This window comes from Tasmannia lanceolata, unplaced genomic scaffold, assembly GCF_043159265.1.
Source record: "Tasmannia lanceolata isolate RefF3 unplaced genomic scaffold, GAP_Taslan_0.1 ptg000013l, whole genome shotgun sequence".
Taxonomy (NCBI): Eukaryota; Viridiplantae; Streptophyta; class Magnoliopsida; order Canellales; family Winteraceae; genus Tasmannia; species Tasmannia lanceolata.
Genome location: NW_027518690.1, coordinates 51,025,196 through 51,048,774, shown reverse-complemented (window position 1 = coordinate 51,048,774; position 23,579 = coordinate 51,025,196). Strand labels below are relative to the sequence as shown.

The 23,579-nt window shown below is 38.9% G+C and overlaps 1 protein-coding gene across 1 annotated transcript in view; it reads left to right on the top strand.

Moving 5' to 3' along the window:
- Positions 1-21,028, top strand: part of LOC143890530 (uncharacterized) — a 60,136-nt gene extending 39,108 nt beyond the window's left edge. The window contains exons 6-16 of the mRNA XM_077395268.1: positions 1,504-1,555; positions 1,841-1,912; positions 2,580-2,647; positions 2,719-2,767; positions 2,886-2,970; positions 3,063-3,164; positions 16,424-16,475; positions 18,426-18,477; positions 18,558-18,674; positions 18,769-19,725; positions 19,992-21,028. Coding sequence (XP_077251383.1) covers positions 1,504-1,555; positions 1,841-1,912; positions 2,580-2,647; positions 2,719-2,767; positions 2,886-2,970; positions 3,063-3,164; positions 16,424-16,475; positions 18,426-18,477; positions 18,558-18,674; positions 18,769-19,725; positions 19,992-20,774 — 2,389 coding nt within the window. The 3' untranslated portion in view covers positions 20,775-21,028. The remainder of the gene's footprint in view (positions 1-1,503; positions 1,556-1,840; positions 1,913-2,579; positions 2,648-2,718; positions 2,768-2,885; positions 2,971-3,062; positions 3,165-16,423; positions 16,476-18,425; positions 18,478-18,557; positions 18,675-18,768; positions 19,726-19,991) is intronic.
- The last annotated feature ends 2,551 nt before the right edge of the window (positions 21,029-23,579 follow it).

The window sequence follows — 23,579 nt, the reverse complement described above, 5'->3', positions numbered from 1 at the left end:
TTCATAGATTGCCATCCCTAGATGGACGTGTGTTGGAGGACTATTCAGAGATTCTAGTGGGCAGGTAATATTATCCTATTTTGGGTCAATCTGCGCTTGTGATTCAAATGAGACAGAAGCTCAAACGTACCCGTAATATTATCCCAACGTACCTGTATCCTATTATTTAAAAAAAAAAATCACGTATCCATGTACCCGTATCCGTGCTTCATAGATTGCCATCCCTAGATGGACGTGTGTTGGAGGACTATTCAGAGATTCTAGTGGGCAGGTAATATTATCCTATTTTGGGTCAGTCTGCGCTTGTGATTCAAATGAGACAGAAGCTCAAACGCTCTTATGGGGATGGAGATGGTTTGCAACTAGTGGTGTTGCGCCTCTAATTATCAAAGGTGACTCATCAAACGTTGTCATTGGTCTGCGAAAAAGCGGTGGGACCCTATGTTCTAGTGGACATCATCCTGGAAATTCGAGATCTAAAGGCGTTCATTACCCCGAAGTTTCACAGTATGCATCAATCAGAGAATGAGGATGCGGATAAACTATTGAAAGAAGGCACGGACAGGGAAGATGTGGCAATCTTCTCAGCCGACTGTTCAACCATTGAGTCAGTGGTTCCCTGTTGGGGATCTTGCTTGGGATGCAAAGTGTTGGCAAGGAGGGCGTTGTACATGTTCATGTTTCTGCAAGTGCAACAGTTATTTGAGTTTGCTCTCTTCAATCATACTAGATTAGGTAGGCAATGACTACACATGAGTTTTGGATGAGGGCCTATATGTAATATTGTGGGAGATCTCGTTCCCGCCTATTTACTTTGGTTTGGGTCTTTCTCAATAAAGGTTAACCTTACAAAAAAAATAATAATAAAAACAACAAAACAAAAACAAAAATACAGTCATAAACTGGCTTAGGAGCCCATCTTTAAAAAGAGCAAATGTGAACCCAACTATTGCACCCTAACTTTTTTTTTCTTTATAAAATTCACGGGTTTCTAAAACCCACTTAAAGTGACTTAATAACATGTCTGAAATATGTTAGGATCCCACAACTCCTGGTCATGTTGACATCGTGGTGGCGCACAGTGTTTCTTCAAAGAAGATCCCTTTATAAGATTCTTGTAACTCAAATTTAAGCTCCTCCCATCTTTGACTTCTTACTCATTCTCTTTGATGATCATTGTCGAGCATCATTTGGGTTGGAATTTGACATCATCTTTAGCTTCTGAATTTCAAATACAGGTAGAAAAGCTCCTTAACCAGGAACTGTGAAACCCATTCATGTAGATTGTGTGTTGATTCAATTTTAGTATTCTTTCTCCTTTTCAAATATGTAAGTATATATTGAAAATGGTGTTTGTGCTTGTATCGAATTGTGTTCCCTTCTTTTCCTCGCATGAGGATTACTTGAAAGGGGGATGCTTTTGGATGAAATGATGAATGGTGTTTGACTATTATGGAGTATATACTCTTCTATACTCTTCTTGAATGATGTTTTTCTCTGCAGGTTTTATCCACGGATGAAGATGGGCCATATAATTGTTTCTCTCGAGGCCAAGGTTAGTTGATAGTTTTAGCCATTTCAACAGTTTAATTTTTGAAACATCAATCTTCTTCTTTGGAAGTGAACCGTGACAGTTTCCATGGGAAAATGGGGTTCTTTTGCCTTATTATGTATCTTCTCATTTTTGCATCAATACTGGGGACCTATAACAAAATTGTTGCACTCATCCTTCGTTGTTTCTCGGTCCCATCTTATTTTGGGTGTTTGTCATTTGTTTATTTAAGTGACATGTTGATTTTAAAACTGGAAAGTGTAAACTAATTCATGCTTTGTTTTGTAGCCTGGATATGAGTTTTTGGTGGCTGATTTTTATATCCCCAAGAGTATTTCACTGGCTGTACAAGAACGAATCGTAAGCATCTCCATAAGTCAATTTGGTTTCTGGAAAGTAGCTTTTCATGCTGAATTGATGGTTCCAATTTCCTTGTAATGAACACACTGCGAATTTATCAGTTCTGCAGCCTGCTTACCTTATTGCATTGCTTTGCTTTAAGGCAGTAGTACGACTGCCAGATAAATTGCTCTGTGTTGACCAGGCACTGTCCAACATATAGCTACTGTTTGTTGATCGAGCCTCCCACAAGGGTGGCACCTAAAATTTGTCTGTTTCTAGTTAGGCCATGATGTTTCCTGCCTTAGCTTTGTTGATTCGCCGGTGTCCTCTAGGTCTGCACCCTCGCTAGGTCTTGGTTGTATCTGTCCTCGATTCATGGAGAGGATAGAGAGACCTCACCTTCTTTTCGCCACTCTTTATTTCTATTTCTATGACTTTCTTGAGTGCATACCCATTGATGTGAAATATTTCCCACAGCAAATTACACTACTTATAGATGCATTCCTCTCCTATTCTTGTAAATGCGGACTAAGACATGTGAACCTCTAATATTATTATGTATGAATTGTTCTTTCTAAAATTTCCAGGCTTGGTTATGAATTAATGCGGCACACTAACTTAACAAACTCTGAGTTCAGAAGCTTTTTGTGTGTGTGTGTGTTTGTGTGCTGTCTTTTCTGTGCAGCGGCTGTTTGTTGCTCGAAAGGATTATATTGAGACATCCTCTTGCATTATAAGTCCACCAGATGTGAGGTATAGCTCTTTTCCTCCTGCCTCTTATACTATTAAGTAATTCCTATTCTGATCATTTTGTTGGTTCACAGTTTCGTGTTGAATGGAAATGGAGTAGAGAGGAGGACTACCGTTTCACCGGTTTGTTTTCTTTATCCAGACATTTCAACGAAATAATAATGTGCATGAATCATCTTTCCTGGTGCTGCAAATGCGTTGATGGCCTTGGTTTTCTTTCTGTCATCATTTTCTCGATCAGGACAATGGACCACAATTTCCAACAGATGTCACAACAATGCTCAAGTTTGGCACAAATCTTATGCAGGCTGTTGGGAATTTTAATGGTATCACCCCAACATAAACTGTGTAGCCATTGTCGTTCAGTTGCTTAAAATGGATTTGCATCTTGTCACAATTAGTAATATGTCATTTTCAGGTAATTATATTATAGTCATTGCCTATATGAGTGTGATATCAGCCTCTGAAACTACTGTGCTGCAAGATTATGTCCAACCTGCTGCATCATCACTTGCATCAGGTAATCAATAAATCCCAATTTCATTTTTTTTGGTAATGTCTTCATTAATGCAGTTGGAAAGGCTGATTAATAACGTTGATGAAAAACTAGTACAATAGCTTTATTAATTACATGATCATCATCACCTGTTACATTTGCTACATTTTGTGATTTTTGCATGTATTTGATAGTCTCCAATTACATGCTCAGTTATGTTTTAGATTTCTCAAACAAGGCGGGTAGGGTATTTTTTTTGAAAGATGACAAATTTCATTAATATCCAGAAAGCATTCGGGACCAGGAGTCCCATCCTGCAATACAAAATATTAGATTGAATTGGCATGGGCATACCCAAAACCAATGTAAGAGAATGATTCTTGAACAACACCTGAAGCTAATCTGCACATAAATCTTTCATCTATTCCTTTGTCAGTTCCTTTCTTTGACTAAAACAGTAAGAACAACTCGCAGCCCAAAAGGCCTCAGCTAGCGAAAGACCATGGTCTCTCAAGCTATGGAGGAACAAAGTCTTTTCTCAACACATCTAGGATCTGGGATTACCTACCGCCAATATTAACCCCTGCGACACGTTCCTTACAACAAGATACCTTACTCCCAACCTATAGGACTAATACCAACAGCACACAACCCCCCACCCCCATACTAAGTTCCGTACTTCCTGTGACCTTCCTCTTCCCAACCAGACTCTATTACTATATCAAACAGAAACTTCATGACTATGCGATCCACCAGAAATCAGGTAGACAAATCCACAGCTGACGCACCTTACTTAAGATCTTTACTGGGCAAAGCAGGCCCCCTAGAGCAGCAAATCGTAGCAACTTCTCGAGATAAGTTCTCAAACTCTCACGATTTAGGTTCTACTTCAATCACCTTGTCTCTCTCTATTTTTCCTTTGCGACTCTGGCTTGCGTTGCGAGGAACATTTCTCTGGTCTTGTCTAGATCCTCCTAATAAGAGATTCCAAGGACATCTCCCATCGCTAAGAAATCGTTAAAGCCCTCCACCTCTGGGAGTCCAGCTTCGTCGAGAGCCGGTGGTAACAAAATAACCTTTCCTTTCTCATTACTATTGGATTCATTAAACTGCATTAATCGCCGATCATCTTCCACCATTGGGAACCCTCGCCCCCGATCTGGGTCCCGCCCAGACGCCTTCGAGTTCGCCTTTCCTTTTCTAAAATCTTGTTGAAAATGGGCAGGTTACGGAGGGGCGTGTGAAGTTCTTCTTCGCTATTCAAAGTGGTCTGGGAAGGAGACAACTCCGAATTTCGACTAGCTGTTGCGCTTTCTTTCATCCATTGCTTCTTAAGAGGGGAGAGTAACACCGCACCAGGTGTAGGCGATTCCTTCCTTGCTAGCTTTTCCTTATATTTAAGATTTTTTAGGAGATACAGGTCTCCATCTACTAGGGCAACTACCCCCTTGCCTACACTACTTGTGTCCTCAGGTTGATCGTTGCCGGACATACTTGAAGTAGGCGACTTTTGCAGAGTTCGAAGGTAGTGTTAATTTGGAGTCACGTTTTTTCTTTCTAATTTCCTTTTTTCTATACAAACACTTAATTTTTCTATTAAGTACTGACAACCCTCCAAGTGTCGCCAAGATACGAGCATCCTTCCCAAGGCCTTTCCTGAATTTACCTTTACCCAAGCGGGTACCCTTCATGTCAACACTTTTACCATCCTTGAGAAACCTATTTTTTAATTTTTAAAGTTTTCAATTCCTTTGCCAACTTTAGGCTAAAAGAGTCTACGACATCTTTTCTACCTGCCTTCCTTTTTGTGCCATGTGGAGCTGCCAATACTGATTTCCTTACATTTGGCAGACTCTCAAGTCCCCTGACCCTAGCCTCCCTACTTTCTGACGAGACAGGGGCGATCTCAGAGGGGACATGCGCGTAGGTGGGAAATTCAAAATTTGAACTGGGGACCACCACCGGCTCCGATCCACATCCAGTGGCCTCTGCCACCTTTTCCGATGGATAGACCGCCGCCGGTGAGCCTTTATCAGTGGGAATCTGATCGGATCCCTCGAAAAGTGGCGAATTGTCTTTACTACTGGCCTCGGACACCACCTTAACTCCCACCGAATAAATGTTAGCATCTACCCTTAAATTAATGGATTGAGTAATGGATTTCCACAAAGGGGATATAACCAAGGCAGAGGCAAAAGCCAAACAGTGGGTATGATTCCCAAAAAACTGGGTTTCGAGGACCTGGCCCAGATGTAGGGTATATAAACAAGTACATGCATGATGCATCTTATCAATATCATTTGATTGTAACTTTGTAAGTGCTCATTCAGCCATGTTTTGTCTAATGCGCCCCCCTCGGGAAACTATAAGATCTCATATATATTATTCCTGGAAATGTTTATGCTGTATTCATACTTGAGATGATCCTGCAGTGCATATCACGAAAATTGTTGTGGATGTAATATTTATCATCCGGACCTATACCATAACATTTCAAAGAATTTATCGTAAGTTTTGTGATACATCAAATGATATATTTTGCTATTGGTGTCTTCATTTTTCTTCATTTTCTCATACCTGTTTTACGGTATCATTTGCCAGTCTCTGTGTGGGAAGTGATGGATGCAGATAATTTACATGTGCATTTGGGATATATTCTATGTCTATGGTCATATCCATTGAGACAGGAGATAAGTCAAACGAAATCAGCTTGATTTTATGTCATTGTCACATAATGATGTCACCTTTTTTGGGGGGTTTTGAAAGTGATTTTACTAGTGCTTCTATTTCTATTTTGTTAGATTTGTTATCAAGTTAATTTCTTAATCTGACTTGATATCTATTAGGGCTGCTATCCATAGTTAGAATGGTTTTTTGCAGCCTTAAACGTTAAATGGAAAGCTATAATGTATAGAAATATTTTGTTAGACTGTACTTTCTACATTTCAGTAAGATCAGGTTAGTTGCTTTCGTAGTATGATTAGGACTGACATTTTCCAAAAAAAAGTATGATTAGGACTGAGAATTAAATTTATATTGCGTTCAGCGTTTTGGGGTTGATAAGCATGTAAGAATGTCTCCTATTACTAATATAGAGAATCAAGTTTCCTTTTGGGTGATTTTCTATTGTTGTGCTATGTCATACAAGCTAATATATCTATATTTCTCCCCTTTCACTTTTTTATCTGTTATTTTGGCATGTATTATCAATTCTCTATGGTGTTTATTTGAAATTCTATGCTTCATGCATTTTAAAAAAAAAAAAAGGTAGATGAGGAGAATTTTGTTAATATGACACCATTGAAGAAAAAGAAAACACAAAGCCCTAAAGAGAGAAGAGAGGGCGTCAAAGAACTCAACTCAACTCAACTCAACTAAGCCTTTGTCCCAAACTAGTTGGTGTCGGCTAATGAATCCTTTAGAAATTTTTCATGAAGAACAATGAGGGCGTCACAGAACACTGAGACAAAAATAAAAACATTATGATGCAGAACAATACCTAATTTAAGAAAAATCCTACACTCCTAATGGGATTAAGACTTTAGGACAATTTAGGGCTTACATGGGAAACTAAAAGAACACTCAACAACTAACCTAGGGCTGAATTAACGCCTAAGTAATCTATGGACAGCAGCAATAATGAGACCTAAATAGCATACATAATTGTAAAGATCATAATTAAGCATGAAGTAAACCTTATACAAATCAATCAAAGCGATAAAGATTCGTAAGATGAATTGACAGTAGAAGGATTAGTCCGAAACTAGGCCTGTGCATGCAACCAATTAAAAGAACTAAAAGATAATGTAAGCCCTAACAATTAGATGTAACAAAAGCATGAGAAATTAATAATAATTAATGAAGAAAACAAAAAAAATGTCCAGCAACAAGAATTGAGTCAAAACAATCCAGATTTAGGCCGTAAGGGTATTTTGGTAATTTTTGCAAATCTGGAAATTAAAGGAAACTGCTGTCCAGATCTTAGATAAGGGTTTAGGTAGGTAAAAGAAAGGTAATTCTAGGGTTTAGGTTCTGATTTGATAGCAGGTTTAGGCTATGGATCTTTAAAAGGGGTTTCCGGTCTTGACAAGGGTAAAACTTGTAATAGGGTTCAAAAGGGTTTGAAAGTTGAGATTCCTGTGAGTTTTAGGTGAGGTTTAATCACTTAAACAATCCCTCAAAATCTCAAAACAAGATCATGAAGAACAAGGGAGATCTATGGATTTTGGGTTTTTCTAGTTTTAGGGTTCAAGAACAAAGAAAATAGAAAATCTGATTTACTAACCTTGTTTGTGCTGATTTGATTGAAGAAATAGAAGAGAATAGATGAGTGGAGATGAGAGAAGATGGTTCCAAACCACAAGAAGAAGAGAGAAGAAGAAAGCCCAAATTTCTGGCTTCAAGCAAAATGTTAATTCTATTCAATATTTAAAATGCCCTTTACATTGCTTTCATAAGATGCATTTATAAGAAAAGAAACCCTAGAAGGTAACTTAAAACCCAAGTAACTAATCTCAACCATTCATCTAATCCAAATTAAACTAAATGAAGTTAAAAACCATGTCTATGGGCCATGCTAGAGTCTACACCATCACTCTCGTCCGCGCCTGTTCTTGTAAACCTTGAATCCACCCCCATTGTTGATGTCCCCATCACCTTAACCCATCAAATAGGGATCTAGACTAAATATTAGACACATAATTCATGCTTACAACTTTAAAACAACAAACCCCAAAGATTAGCCAAATGGTCTGCATAAATTTTCCTTTCCAGTGAATATAAGAAAACAATCATCATAATCCCGAGTCAAAGACTATCTTGGGGAAAAAATATATTAAAGTGCCAAAGAGCATGAAATTTTCTTCAACCAATTCATAAGAGTACTCGCCGACATGTGCTTTATTGGGGTTGACCTTCGCCACGAATTATATAGCAAGCATGCCCATGAATGCAATGATGATTGGATCAATGTTACCGGGGTCGCCATCCCGCCTTCCGATCAGCGATCCGAGGTCACATGATCCCAAACGCAGTTCGTTCGAGATCCGGATAGCCAAAAATGGCGACCCACGCAAGTGAAAGTGAGAGATGCATAGAGAGAGAGAGAGAGAGAGAGAGAGAGAGAGAGAGAGAAGCATAAGTTTGCGAGGGGCATTCCTTCGGTACCCTTCTTGGAGGGGAAGGGGTTTACGAGTTACGACTACCAAGACATTGCTGGTTTCGTTGATTTTATTGCTTGTTGCACTTTTTTATACTAGTTGGTTTTCTTAATCTTCTCTTCATTTTTTCCGTGCGGGTTTTTAATGGCAACTTTCTCTTTCTCTTTTATTCCTATGGGTTCTTTTGATACTTGTATGGAGGTTTGTAAAGGTAAAGGCATACAATTAACAAAAGTTTTATTAATGGTAAATTCCCGCTTCTTTCGTTTTTTTTTTTTTTTTGAAAATAAATGGAGGGAAAGCTCACGTTGAAGGAAGGCAAAGATGATTTTTCCTACGTATGAGTTTTTTTTAATAGTAACTTTCTTTTCTTTTCTTTTTATCTTTTTTTTAAAGAGTCCAATTTATAACATGGGAAGCCGCAGAACGTGGAAGGAAAGGCACAAAATGTGGAAGGACTAAATTACATAGACCAATTGAAGAACATCTTGCACAAACATCACTCCTAGTCGTTAGGTCACCTATTCCATAGATTTGCTGCAATGACAAGAATAATTTATCTGAATTAGCGCCTCCAAACCGACCTGTGACCCCAAATAGCGAACTAACTTAGCCTACCTTCATCCTGTTTACCGGGCTACCATCGTATCCCGTATCCGTTCCTGTACTGCGTACCGGAACAAACCTTGTTCCAGATAACATTGGAGTGGACCAAAATAATTAGAAATGACCCCGCCAAAGCTAATGTGTCTACGATCACAATAAGCCAAAGGCACTTTTTATGTTGCCACCAAAGTTCATATTTAACTAGCTGTGGGGCTGTATCCGTTATTTGTCCAAATTTTGTGTGATTGCACAGTCCAGTTACAAATTAGCAGGTTGAAATATAGTTTTTTCTCAAAAAAAAAAAAAAAGAAAAAAAAAAAGAAAAAAAAAATTAAAAAAAAAAAATATATATATATATATATATATATATATATATATATATATATATATATATATATATATATATGAGGAAAGTGTCTCTAGTCTCTCCCCTAGATAAGCTTATCTACTCCTCCCTTTAAAAAAACACAGTGGGCCCACGCTGTTTGGATGATCCAAAGCATTCATTTGATAGGTCCTAACATAGATAGGGTGTGCCCAAAAAATCAGCACTAAAGGGTCATCCTAGAACTTCATTTTGTTGGGCACACCGTGTCCAAAATGGACGCATATAAACGTGGACGTTTATATGTGTCCATTCTGGGTACCACAAGGCACCACAAAACGAAGTTCTAGGATGACCCTTTGGTGCTGATTTTTTGGGCACACCCTATCTATGTTAGGACCTATCAAATGAATGCTTTGGATCATCCAAACAGCGTGGGCCCACTGTGTTTTTTTAAAGGGAGGAGTAGATAAGCTTATCTAGGGGAGAGACTAGAGACACTTTTCTCATATATATATATATATATATATATATATATATATATATATATATATGTTGCCACCAAAGTTCATATTTAACTAGCTGTGGGGCGGTATGTGCAATTTGTCCAAATTTTGTGGGATTGCACTGTCCAATTACAAATTACTAAATTAGCAGGTTGAAAGATATGTTTGTAAAGCAATCCAACGGTTCTTTCTAAAACTTAAATTGTTATGGACTTGGTTAAGCCCTTGAGAATTACAAAGGATCTTAAAAAACTTGTCAGTCATGGCGTTTGACATTTGATTTCGTGCCCTCACACTCCTTGGTGATCTCCTATTGGATCAAGAGCTTTGTGGCCTTACCAAGACACAACTCGTTCTCGTAAGAGCTGGAGATAGGACCATGACTGGAAAAAGGAAAGAATCATATTCACCCGGTTTTGGGGTATGGATCTGGGCCTGCTAAAAAGAATCTCTTTTGATTTTTTGACTCAAAGTGAATTGCATCTTAGAATGGGATTGTGGATAGAAAAAATCTATACATCATTGAGACTGGACATCTCCCCGATCTTTCACTTGGGTACTCTCTGAAACACCTCTAGACAGACTTTTGTTCATATGGCTACTCATTTCTGTTAAAGTATAAAAGATTAAATATTGCCCTTCTACAACAGCTTAAGCTTTTGGAGAAGTTGGTAAGTTTCTAGCATGGTATCAAAGCCAAAGGTCTCAAGATCAAACCTCCCTGATGTCAAAACAAAACAAAAAATCCACATGCAATGGTCGGCCCAAGGTGGGACCACATGTGCCACGTGTTTGCCAAGTGGGCCACACGTTAGAGGGAGTGTTAAAGTATAAAAGATTAAATACTGCCCTTCTCCAATATCTTAAGCTTTTGGAGAAGTTGGTAAGTTTCTAACAATTTCAAAAGATGACAGGAACTTCATACTCTCCTAGATAATGTGATTTTTTGTGAATGCACATGTTCTTGACACGATTCGAAAGTTCTCTCCCAAGTGTGACTGGGAAAGCAGATAGCTTCTCGTGATTGGTGCATGGACGTGCCGTGGTTCATGGAAGAGTCTATCTAGGATCAAACATGGGTCCATTATGCAGGCTAGCTGGCTAGTTGGAGGGCAGTGGTGGCACATGGTCACGACTCAAGTGGGCGTGGGAGTTGCTATTACCAATGGGGTGTCAATATCAATTTGGTATTTGGGTGTACATATTTCCCCCAAAAGAGTAACAACCTCTTTGATGGGTGGCTTAGGTGGGTGGTTGCCCCAACCCCTTATGCCCAATAGGTAGTAGACTAGAACCTTGCTGGTGGCCAAGAGGCTTAGTGAGGGACCAACCTTGCAGGAGGCACGACAGGAACCATGGTGGCATTTCAAGGTACCATAAGGGAGCTTTGTATACGGGCTGCAAGTTATCACTGTTTTAAAATGCGGATGCGGGTCAAAACGCAGCCAAAGCAAATCCTAGTTGACTCGACATGATGCGGTCGAGTTCTCAATTGACGCGGGGCATTACACGGACTTGGACAAGAACACAACCAGGGTAAAAGGGGGTTGACTCGAGAGAGTCAACGATGACACGGAGGAGTTTTGATACTGAGTTATTTGAAGGGATGCTTCAGCTTCTTTGGTTGGGATTGAAGGCCAATGAGAGTGTTAGCTTGGTTGGGTTCCAACCTTCACTGCGTATGCAAACCAATGCTGAAAATTAATATAAAAACCTTAGTGGCGGGGACCATCATTTGCTTAACTAGGAAGATAGGGCCAATCATTGGTGTTAAAAGTGGTTTTTATTTAGTTTTAGAATGTTATTTAAGTTCTTTTTAGTCATAGGGGGGATACTATGGTCTCCTTGTTATAAAATCACTCAAGTTAATCTAGTGTTAGCCTCATAAAAATGTAGTCAATCAAGTATTACAAAAATTTTGGGCATCCAAGGAAATCAGGGGCCTAATTCAGATAGCTAATCCTCAAATTCAACATATGAGGAGGTCGGCAAACGAAGCAATGGACATTTTGGAAAAACAGGGAGTGGACTTGACAGAAGTTCAGGTTATGGAAAATGTATGATCACAGCCATAACAACCAATCTTTGGCTAGAGGAGATTGGATATTGGATATGGGAGAAAGAATGTCGCATAGGTTTGGTTTGAATCCATGCCAAAGATGTCAAGGGGGTTACTATCTTCTTGGTATGCTATTTTGTCGCCTATGATTCTGTTGTGAGTGGGGTTAGGGCTGGTGGTGTATGCTGATGTCAGGAAGGTTCTTGCTGTAACTATCATTAGCATTGGTGGGACGCCTCGTCCCCCTTGATGTAATTTTGGTTGATAACTTATGAATAAAATCCCGCTACCTTTAAAAAAAAATGTACAACAAAAATTTTAAGTGGTCTTTCTTATTAGAGTCCTATTGTCATATGGAGTTTTAAGAGTAGTCCACGTTAAAGATTCAATGTTTTAGTTTAGAATCCTAGTTGGTCTTAGTCCAAGGTTCTATATATGTAAGGTCGTTGGCTCCTTTTGGGAATAGATTATGATGAATTGAAAATAAAAAAAGATTATGCTTGCTCTGCTGCTATCGATGTGATATCCTTAGATCTGGTGTGATGCCTTGATCATCCTACGGTGTGATGACCTAGAAACCCCTTGGTTTGAGGATTTGGGTTTGGGTTGGTGTGACTTGAACCTTACTATCTTCTTATCTAATAAGTATCATCCTTGACTCTCATCTTTTGTTCACATCTCATGATCTATGGTATCTATAGTTTAAATTTTCTCTTTGATTTCAATTTACTTCACCGATTGATGAGGCATCCAATCCCCATTTGAACAACTTTTGTTTGAGAATGGTAGCCAATTTTATTGAAAAAGGGACCAAGATGGTCAAGATACAAATCGGCAAAAGGAAAATGAAGAAGAAACAAGAAAAGAGGAATTAAGGGGGAAGAGAGTCAAAGAGAGCTAATGCTTCCTTGGAAACTCCTTCCCTTGCGAGGCGATCGGCCACTTGGTTAGTGGATCGACGAACATGAAGAAATGACCGCTAAGACCGAGACATCCAATCAAACATTTTATCAAAAAGATGATCAAATCTCCTAGGCGGATTTTGAGATTTCTTCAACCACCTTATGACATTCAACGAGTCTCCTTCAACTTTCACATTTTCCACCCAGTCTCTCACTAGCAATTTCAAGCCTTGGTGTACCCATTTGAACAAACTTATCTCATGATCTAACTAATTGATTTGGATACAAGTCTGGGTTCTCTCGGGACATTTATTCAACATCTTATATTAAAATCCAAGTGACTGCTGGATCTGGATCTACAATTGGATCAGTTCCTTAGTCAAATAAAAAAAACCTGCAGAATTTAAGAAGCTCCCAAATTTGATCTTCCCATGTTCCAATTGAGTCCAAATGTGAATATTGTCTTTTATTGCATATCCAAACTTTGAAGAGATCCAACAGCCATATCTTCTCCGATCCGTTGGGCCAGTTGTTAATTTCAGCTTGTTTTCTAAATTCGAGAATTCAACTACTTCCCTATTGAAACCCTGGACTTGGATTTCATCTGGTTTACTCCTAAAAACTCTACCTAGCCCTTCCAACCATCGTTTTTCCGTAGAATGTCCTATATACTTAGCATTGTGTTACACCTTGTGGCAGACTTGACAGGAGCGTATCGAGGTGGCTTTGTCTACCCTCGCGGGTAGAGGTTTTGCATATTGGTCCATGTGCATGCTTGCACCTTGGACACCCTATCCAAAGGGACTGGGTGGTTTGGGACGTGGTATGGTCCTGTCTTGTGCCTTGATGGGCTTTAACTATTCGAGTGGGACATGTGGACTTGTGCTTCAATCTCGTGCAAGGGCTCTTAATGAATCCATTTTCCTTGAGTATCCAAGTTAAAGGAGTTGGTGGTGCGGAGTGTGGTGAGATCTTACGTGGCCTATAGTTGGTTTAAGCTATCGTGCCGAGCTTCTGATCCTTTGGATTAGTTCATGGTAGGGGTTTTTGCCTTGAACAACAGGGTCACAAGACTAAGATGGAGTTGTAGAGGGCTCGAAGGCATTGTATTCTATTGGTTCGTAATTTAGGACGACGGCGAGAAGTAGGCTTAAAGTGGTACACGACTAGGGCAAGCTAGTAGCATGGATGGGCTCGAGTGACTTGTAGTTCGTGAGCTTTCGAGAAACGATAGAAGGTGTCAACCATGTAGGGTCTTCAGGCCCTTGCACTAGCGTAGGCTGTCCTTGACATACCATATGTTGGGGCGTCCCGACCAGTGTTTAAAAACATGGATGTGATGCGGACCGCGGCCAAGAAAAATCCTTGTCGACTCGGCAAGGACACGGCCAAGAATGCGGCTGACGCAGTCATAACTCGAGAGAGTCAAAGGAGTTTTTATTGACTCTTTAGGGCAAAATGCGGATGTGGTGCAATGCGGAACGCGGCCAAGAAAAATCCTTATCGACTCGGGCGAGTTCCTTGTCTTGTCAACTAGTTTTTAAACACTAGTCCTGACATATGCACATGATTGCCTTGCGACATGGGCCCTCAGGCCCTTGCACTAGGGTTGTCTGTCCTTGACATACAATAATTTGGGGCATCCCATGGGAGTGTCTCCGAGGAAAAAAGTGAAATCCTGTGACGCAAGGCAATCATGTGCATTTTTCGTTGGCTATATTGATGGGCGCAGATGATATCAGTGATTCATTGTCTTCACTCAATGTCATAAACTCACTCTGTTTATGTTTGATAAGCCTAATTTTTACTATCCTCCTACCAGAAGTCCTGAGATTAAGGGGGGGCTCAGGTACTCTCTCTCTCTCTCTCTCTCTCTCTCTCTCTCTCTCTCTCTCTCTCTCTCTCTCTCTCTCTCTCTCTCTCTGTGCATTGACTAATAGCACACGTCTTATGCAAGCTTATTAGAAGCACTATACTTGTAGCAGAAACATAAGCAAGCCCTGAATGTACAAGTTAGCATCTTATCCTCAGCAGAACCTGCAACCTTTGTAGAAGGTGTATCGATGCCACAGAGGAAGATATAACTACTTTACATAAAAATGCTCCCTGAGAAGTAGTGGCTCACCCCAAGGATAAGAATATTATAAGGTGCAAATGAGTATAAAAGATAAAGCAGAAGTTTGATAAAACAATATATAGATACAGCGCTAGACTAGTTGCCAAAAAATATAACCAGCAACTTGGTTTTGATTTGAGGAAACATTCAGTTCTGTAGTCAGGGCAACTACAGTGAGATGAATTCTAGTTCCAGCTGACATTTTGGGATGGAAGCTGAATCAAATGGATGTGGAGAATGCATTCTTGCATGGATACCACAAGCAAGAAGTCTATACGAAACAAGCCGAAGGTTTTGAGGAAGCAAACATGAGTATAATTGTTTGTAGGCTTAAGAATGCTCTCTATGCCCCTAGAGCTTCGTAATGGAGGATACAAGGAAATTATTTATGACACTTTGTTGTTTTATAGAGACACTGTGATGCAGATTGTAGGCCAATAAGTGGCCTACAATCATTATTATTAATGGTTTTATGTTGATGACATCATTATTATTGGAGCTGATAATGCAGAAATTAAAAAGCTTAAAAGTGGACTTAAAGAAAACTTGGACGTGAAGGGCTTGGGAGAACTTTATTACTTTCCTGGTAAGGAAGCGGAAAGAAGAAAGGGAGGGATGATTCTTCTAACATAGAACATATATTCAATGGTTCTTCTTAAGGTTTCCATGGCATCTTCATCCAGTCATTGAAGACTCTATCAGGGACACCCCTTCCCAATCAAACTCTTTCTTGAATGCTCCACCACTGGAGCAGCTGCATCCTCAGGGATAAAAAAAAGTCTTCCCATTTAATCTTCTCCAGCCTCAAACCTTGGAAAAGCATCCTTGGCCTCATTGCCTCAGATGAGGAACTCACTACTTTCATGTGAGATACACAAGGATTAGGGTGACCACTAGTTAGTGGTGCTTGAGCTCATCAGCCGCCACTTAAAGGGGCTTCATATTCCCAAGAGAACATGGTGCAGATAAACCCATCTCTTGCTGTAAACAATCCATGGGAAACTACATCAAAGAAGTGGAGAGAAATGGGGTGAAGAGAAAGACCACAGTAGACACTAGACAGGGAGGATCATGGAGAATTCTCACAGCCAGGAGGCTAAGCATGAATATCAATCGTCGTACCTCGTTTGGCTTCTCAAACTACATCACAATCGTATGCATGTTTCCATAAATATTGTTTCTCTGTACACTTCATGGATGTTAAAATCTGAACAAACTAAATCAATGTTCTAAAATTTAATTTTCCACCTTATTGACAGGGTGTCTTGGTGGACAACTACATTTACCAGTCAAAATTCATTTTGTGGCTATTGACATATATACTCTCCTGAAATATATTTTTTGTCACTAGAACTTGAAATCTTGCAGTTGCAGCTCATTATATTCCTTTCTAAAGTGGAATAACATGTGAAACACGATGAAGAATGGTTAAAACGTGCATCGCATTCCCATACTTTTTTGCTATTAAAAGTTGAGTGTCGTAATTTAATTTACAAAACTGTCTTCATTTTATTTTATCTTTATGTATACCATAGTTTCTGTCAGCCTTGTACTCGATGTCTGAATACTTAGCTAACACACATTATTTTTGCTTTATTTTTCGATAATAGATGCTGAGATAGTTGAGGGCCCATCAAGAATATCACTTAATTGTCCCATCAGGTATGCTATGATTTCCTTGTGTAAACTTTGATACGGCTTATCTTCATGAATGTGGTATCTATTTTGTTCTTTGTGGCATTTAGGCCCTGTATAGATTGCAGGAATTTTCTGGACAAGTTTGGAAAGGAAAAACTTTTCCAAAATTTCCTGCTTTTCCATTGTTTGATTTTACTTGAAAAAAAAGAAAACTTGAACCAGCATGGATAATGTTTAAAACCATGTTTGTTTCAGGGAAAATAAAAGTTACAAAGTTTGTTTTTGTTTCTTTTATGCATGGTAATCGATTTTCACGATTACCTTGTAAAAAGATAATGTTAGGGAGATTTAGCTAAATAGCTATTTACATCACAATGGGTTATTGATACTTGCGAAGTTGTTGAGTACTTGAGTCACCAACTTGTTCTAACAAAGATTTGTTTAAGTTCGCTAATATGGATTCGGTATGTGTATGACTGCATTTCACCTTGTATATAGTCAAATTATCCACGACATGTGCCGAAAAAATTTCTCCCCAGATCAAACAAACAATGGTTATGTAATCGCGTCCAAGATTCAGTAGTGAAATGAATACGTATGATGCATGTAATAGGTTCATTGAGGTATAATTCGCAAGTCAAAGCTTGGGCAAGCCTCTTTTCTCTTTTTTCTTTCCCTTTTTTTTGGTGGAATCTGTGTCTTTATATTCTTCTGTCATCATTCAGAGTCCTTTTTTTTTCCTGTTTCCATCAGTGTTTAAAAACTCGACTTGAGTGAGTCAATGACTGACGCAGAGTTTTTTATTAACTTGGAAAACTGAAGAGGTTTTGATTGACTGGATAGGGCTAAAGCCGAGTTAACTTCAGGAGTTTTCAAAGAGGTTTACATTTCTTATAGTAGTTATCTTTTGTGAATGTAGAGAGATGGATTTCGGCACTCCCTTGTTTTAATAATGGCATTCTTCTCTTCGTCCTGATTTCTTTAACTACATGTTAAACAGCAGCTTAGCGGAATGGACTCTCCCCTATCTTATCAGAGCTGCGCAGCAGATGCGCAGTGGCAACACCAGACTTAGCTCGTTGCTAGCTCCCCTAACCTAAGTTACCCTAAGCTCGAAACAACCAGCAAGCTTACTTAGCTTTCCCCTTTTCTACAGCCAACTTGCTAGCAACAACAACTACAGCAAGCTGAGCTACCTTACTTAACAGCAACTACAGCAAGAGCTGCCTTGCCCCCCAAAAGGGCTTCAAGTATTCATAGGAGTGTTTAATAAAGTGAAGAGATCCATTATCAAAGGGAGTGTGGATATCATTTCCCTATAATATATAGGCTGCTGATATTGGCACAACCATGCTTTGATAATGGGTGAACTCATCTTGTTTTACGTTGTTTAACCAGCTGTCAAAGGCTATTACATTGTGATGATTCTGCAAGTTCTACATATGTGATGTTTCATGACTAGATAATATGATGCTTTGCTTTCCTTAAATTGTTCGTAAGTTCCTCCATTTTTGTAATTTTGAGTTGCATCAATCCAGATATTAGTGTTAGAGTGACTCAAACTAATAGATTGAGGCAGATTTGCTGATTGCTCTTAATGTTTGACAGAGATTTTGCTGGGAATATATTCTAGATTGATAATCTGACTGTAAAATATTTCAGATCTGAATCAATCAAAAAAAAAAAAAAAGGATCTGCATTTAGTTTTGGATTATATTTATGTGCCAAAATTTTATTAGTTTTGCACCAATTTTGGTATCAGATCCAATTAGTTGCTGCATTACTTTTACTTTGGCGCTGATATTTTTTAGCACGTTCAATCAAATAGTAGCTGTGTCCTTTACATGGTAACCTATATGAAATTTAAAGGGTCATTGAAATCGGTGGTCTCCTTACCTACCCTTCTAGAGGACATCTGGCATGAACTTGTAATGTTGAACTGACTGCTGTATGTTCATTGCCCATCACTGACAGCTATAAACGTATGGTAACTCCTGTGAAAGGACACCTCTGCCGTCATCACCAGGTTAGATCTTTTTACCATATCAATACAACTGTGGGATTAAAGTTGTGAATTTATCGGTCTTCTGATATGATGTTTTGTAGTGTTTTGATTATGACAATTTCATGGAGATAAACTCAAGAAAGCCATCCTGGCGCTGCCCTCATTGTAACCAGCCTACTAGCTGCACTGACATCCGTATTGATCAAAATATGGTCAAGGCAAGTACTTTGCTATGTTCTTGTTATGAAATCTCAAATTAAATGAACTTAATGGAGCACTTATCCCATTTGAATAAATAATGCTTTATTTCAGGTATTGAGAGAGGTAGGAGAGGATGTTGTTGATGTGTTTATCTCAGCAGATGGATCCTGGAGGATTGCTGCTGAACTGGATAGCCATGCAGATCATCATCACAATGGGTCACTTCCTGGCAAAGAGCGTGATGATGGGTTAGAACAACAGTGTGAATCTAATAAGAAGGCACAGAATATCCAAGCTGGTGTTGTGGATCTGACTATGGAAGAAACAGATACCCCGGGCAATCTGACATCCAATGCTGCAGGAGGCGCAACAGAAACTTCTGTATGCCCTATAATAAACCAGGTGCATGCAGATATTATTGAAACTGAAGATAGAAAACCTTTCCAGGATATTCTTCTTCAAGGATTTTCTGGTACCGAAAATCTCATCGAATCATCATCAATTGTCAACAGTGCATCTGATACACTTCAAGAAGGTGCTTATCAACAAATAGGGCCCGACTTCTGGTCAAGGATGTTATCATTAACTTCTCACTCTAATGGATCACCAGGTCCCACTATTAGTAGGACTGATGATGCTCACATACAGACCTCCTTTCCGGTTGGTGGTGGTATGCTGGCTCCTGTGCTAACAGATGCTGTTCCTCCCGCAGTTAATAGAGAACCCATGAATAATGGTCATGGCATGACTCAACAACCAACAATCTCTTTCCCACAAGTTGGACAATTTGTGGCCACTGAAAGCTACATGCAGTTACAACAGCAGCCACGATTTGGAAATTCCATTGTCAGCAGTGAAACTGGGAGGCCATCAATACCTAGACACATCACCAGGAACCCCATAGCTGTTCAGGCCCTTCCAGCTCAAACACAAGTACCCAACCCACATCATCAAAGACCACGAACAACAAGCGCACTGAATCCAAATCCGATGATCTCCAGTGGTGCCATGCCTATTGGCTCTCAACCAACGACTTCCATGACACCCGTTCCAGATGGCTTCAATTCGGTAGGTTCAGCAATATGTAGGTTCAGTGGTGCCACACCCATTAAATTTTTTAAATTATGAAAGCATCAAACTGATCCTACATTTTATCACAGCACCAAATGGAGTGCATGTGATGGATGTTCATTTAGTTTCCCAACTTTGCAGCTTTGTAGATTTTGACGTTAATTTACAACTGGTCCTTTTATACGTTACACGGTGTGGGCTTAGCTAACCAAATAAATTGGCATAGGTTTTCTTTGTTTAATGCTTGCTGCTTTTCTTTACAGAACTGGGATCGTCAGGACCGTCACTATGCTCCAAATCAAGCACTGCAACAGGTTGTCGGCCTTCCAGCTACAAGCCAAGTTGGGACACAAATGCCCTCGGTCCAGCAACGAGCGGGTGCTTATAGAGGAGCTTCCTTGGGAATTCCTCTGGATCACCAAAATATACATCATCATCAGGGTCCTCCGACGAACTTGAGGGCTACTCAAAGCGTGAACCAACCTGCAAATCTGCTTCAACAATCTTGTCATTATCCACCGTCAATGCAGCAGCAGGTTCAGCAACCAGCCCAAAGTGGCATTGGTCTGGCGGCAGCAGCGAATCGACTTATGGTTCCCCAACATACCTCACAAATGACAAGGTCTTCAGGAGCGCCAACTGTTCAAATGCAAGCTCCCAGAACAGTAGTATCATCTTTTCCAATGTCTTCTTCTGGTGATAGTCTGAGGCTACCACCACCCATTGGGGACTATCACGAGATACACAACTTGGTCTCTTTTATAGGGGGTGACAGCTTGCCTGAGTTGCCATCAGAGCACAACTGGCGACCGACAGGTCGGATGAGGGGAAGCCTCACGGGGCGAGCGTTTTCCGCTGGTCTCACCCAATTTATGGTCCAACCGACCCCGCCACCTGCTGCTGCACAGGTCGTCAGGCCACCACCACCACCACCTCCATTGGATGTGCTCATTGCCAACAACATCAATGCCCATGGACAGCCACAGTCCTACATAAGGACTGGAGATGCAGGGTGCCAAGGAAGCTTGGGCATCCGCCCGCCTTAGTCATCTCTTCTCTTGGGATGCACTCATTTGGTCACTACTGATGAGGTAGTTATTCGACAAAACAACGGGAAAGGTATTTTTAACTCCCCTTCCAGTCACACGTGTAAATAGTATGACTAGTTTTGTACTATGGGGGGTCATCATTTTGTATAGTTTTGGAGCTCATGGGGTGATTCATGTGGGTGGACTATATAAATAGTTGTTCTGGTTCGGCTTTGAAGTTGTGAAATTTTTCCTCCTGTTGTTTGATTCCACTCTCTTCTTCATCTCGGTTGGTTAAATATTAAGACGGTGAGGGCCGAAAGTGGTTTAAGTACACAAGATTAAGTGAACAATCGCCAGCCACTAACCAGTCTCTGGAACCGCAGGGAGAATAAGCCTTGGTGTCTGTTTGAAATGTTTTCCCATGGAAAATTGACTTTCCTTGATTTTAAAAACCACATTTTCATGTAAGAATTTTTTCGTCGTAAATCCTTGAAAAAAAGAGACGTATACTTTACCTGTTTTTTTTCTTTTTCTTGGAACGATGTTTCGAGGAAGAAAATTTTTCAATAAAAACATTCAGCGTGTACTGAGATGACAGTGCTAATATCTCTGCCTACCTGTAGGGCTGGCAATTAAACCCGCGAAAAGAGGATCCGCCCTGCCATGCCCCTTCGGGTCGGGGATTCCCCGATCTAAGCGGGGATGGGGATGGGGATTGTAACGACCCGGATTTTTGGATAACTCTAAACCCGGACCGTTAAAAAAAGACAGCAATTTTTTTTTTTACAAATTTGAAAACTCATTTAAAAGTTTACTAAAGAGTCTAACAAGAAGATTTGAAATAATTACCAAAAATAGAACCAAGGCCACACCAATTAATCTATCCTCGCTCTTGCACACCCTTTTTTATTCTCGATTTCCTCATTAGCATTTGTCTCAATGTCATGAATTGTAGCAAAACTTATGGGAGATTTTTTGTGTTAGTTCAAAAAACTATGTAGATTTATTCAGGTATCTAAACAAATACAATTAAACAACTCTTGAATTTAAAAGCATACAAATCAATTCAATTGTGAACAATGTGATAAAAATTATTTCAAATTGAAACATGAAATATTAATAAAAGAACACGCCATAATATCCATCGAATGTGAATGTACAGATCTCATAAAACATACAACATTTTACATTTAAAAGGTTTATGTTTATTATTAACTTAATGCATTAGATGACTCCCCAAGGCAATCCAACTCATCATAGCTTGTTGTCTTGCCTCCAATACATTTCACTACCTTTGTCTACATGTAGTGGGCATGAAGGACTTTTTACGACGTGCTTAATAGCCACTCCGCCTCTTGACATCATGGTCTAAGAGGATTTATTTACCGTAAGGGGGTGCGTTAAAACCCAAGGGCGGCTTGGAATTTCATTATTCCTGGACGACTCATACCTTCGCTCAATCCACCAAATTATTTTCCCAATACTTTTGTTTCTTACCAGTTTTTCTGGCATATGATCCATATATTTTTTTTCAATATTTGAAAGATATTTTTAGCAAGTTTCTTGCTTTCCACATTTTTTTTCTTTTTCCTTTAATAAGGAATCATAACATTCATCTTTTGTAAGCTACTGGCATAGCATCATTTTTCAATATTTGCATGATACTAATATAACAAAACACGAGAGCGAGATGCATATTAATAAGAAACAATCATTTTAACTACATCATTACCATTAACAATTCTATGTCTACTAAGATTTTTTATTGCATGCATATAAATCAATCATTGCTTAAGAGTACAAGTTCAGGGTACCATCACCTACTTTGAAGTCAAAGTCGACTTTGTGAGAGAGTCTGCAAACTTCTAAGCGAGTGGAGGATGATGATTAACTTGAAAGTAAGAGACCACACACACTAAGTTTTCAACAATTTTAAGTTTCCTTCTGGGTTGAGTTATGGAAATCCTTTTATGCTTAAATGTTCTCTTTTACCCTAGACTACATCCCAAATGAGATCACACTTATAGGTCCACATATACATTCGTTTGTAACTAACGAAATCATAAATAAATATAACCAATGAAATTATAGTTTTCATATGTGTAAGTAACTGACGAAATCTTGGAATTATATCCTATATATGGTTTTTCAAAACTGATGACAATCACGAATTTTCATTCTCATATTCTCGCATATATGAAATTGATATAAATCATGGATTTTATACCCAAACCCTTTGTACATGAGTAAACTAACAATTTAATGGATCTTTATTTATACAGTTTATACCCTAAAATTATGAATCTTTTATATGAGGATATGCACACGAAAATTTATATACGTACGAATATATTTTATAAATCAAGATTTAAGTAATTAAAACATCCACATAAACAAAAACTAATCGAAATATGATTTGGTTACAAATATGTGTACGAATAGCTGTTAAAAATATCAAAATATATGTATAATTTATTTATGCCCATAAATAACAGTCAAATCTTAATTTTTTCTAAAAAATAACAGTCAAATCTTAGAGTTATATATATTAAATGAAATTTCAGATTTAACAATATATTTTAACATAAAAATTTCAGATTTAAGACTACATATTTATACGCATATTTCGATATAAAAATTTTAGATTTAATTAAATAATATTTCCAGATTTAATAAAATTAAGAAATTCGCAGTTTTTAATAAATTAATTAACTGCATAATTTTTCAGATTTATTTAATATCCGAAAATTACTTTTTTTAATTAATTGTTATATTTCAGATTTAATATAAAATTCGAAAATCATGTTTTTAATATATATT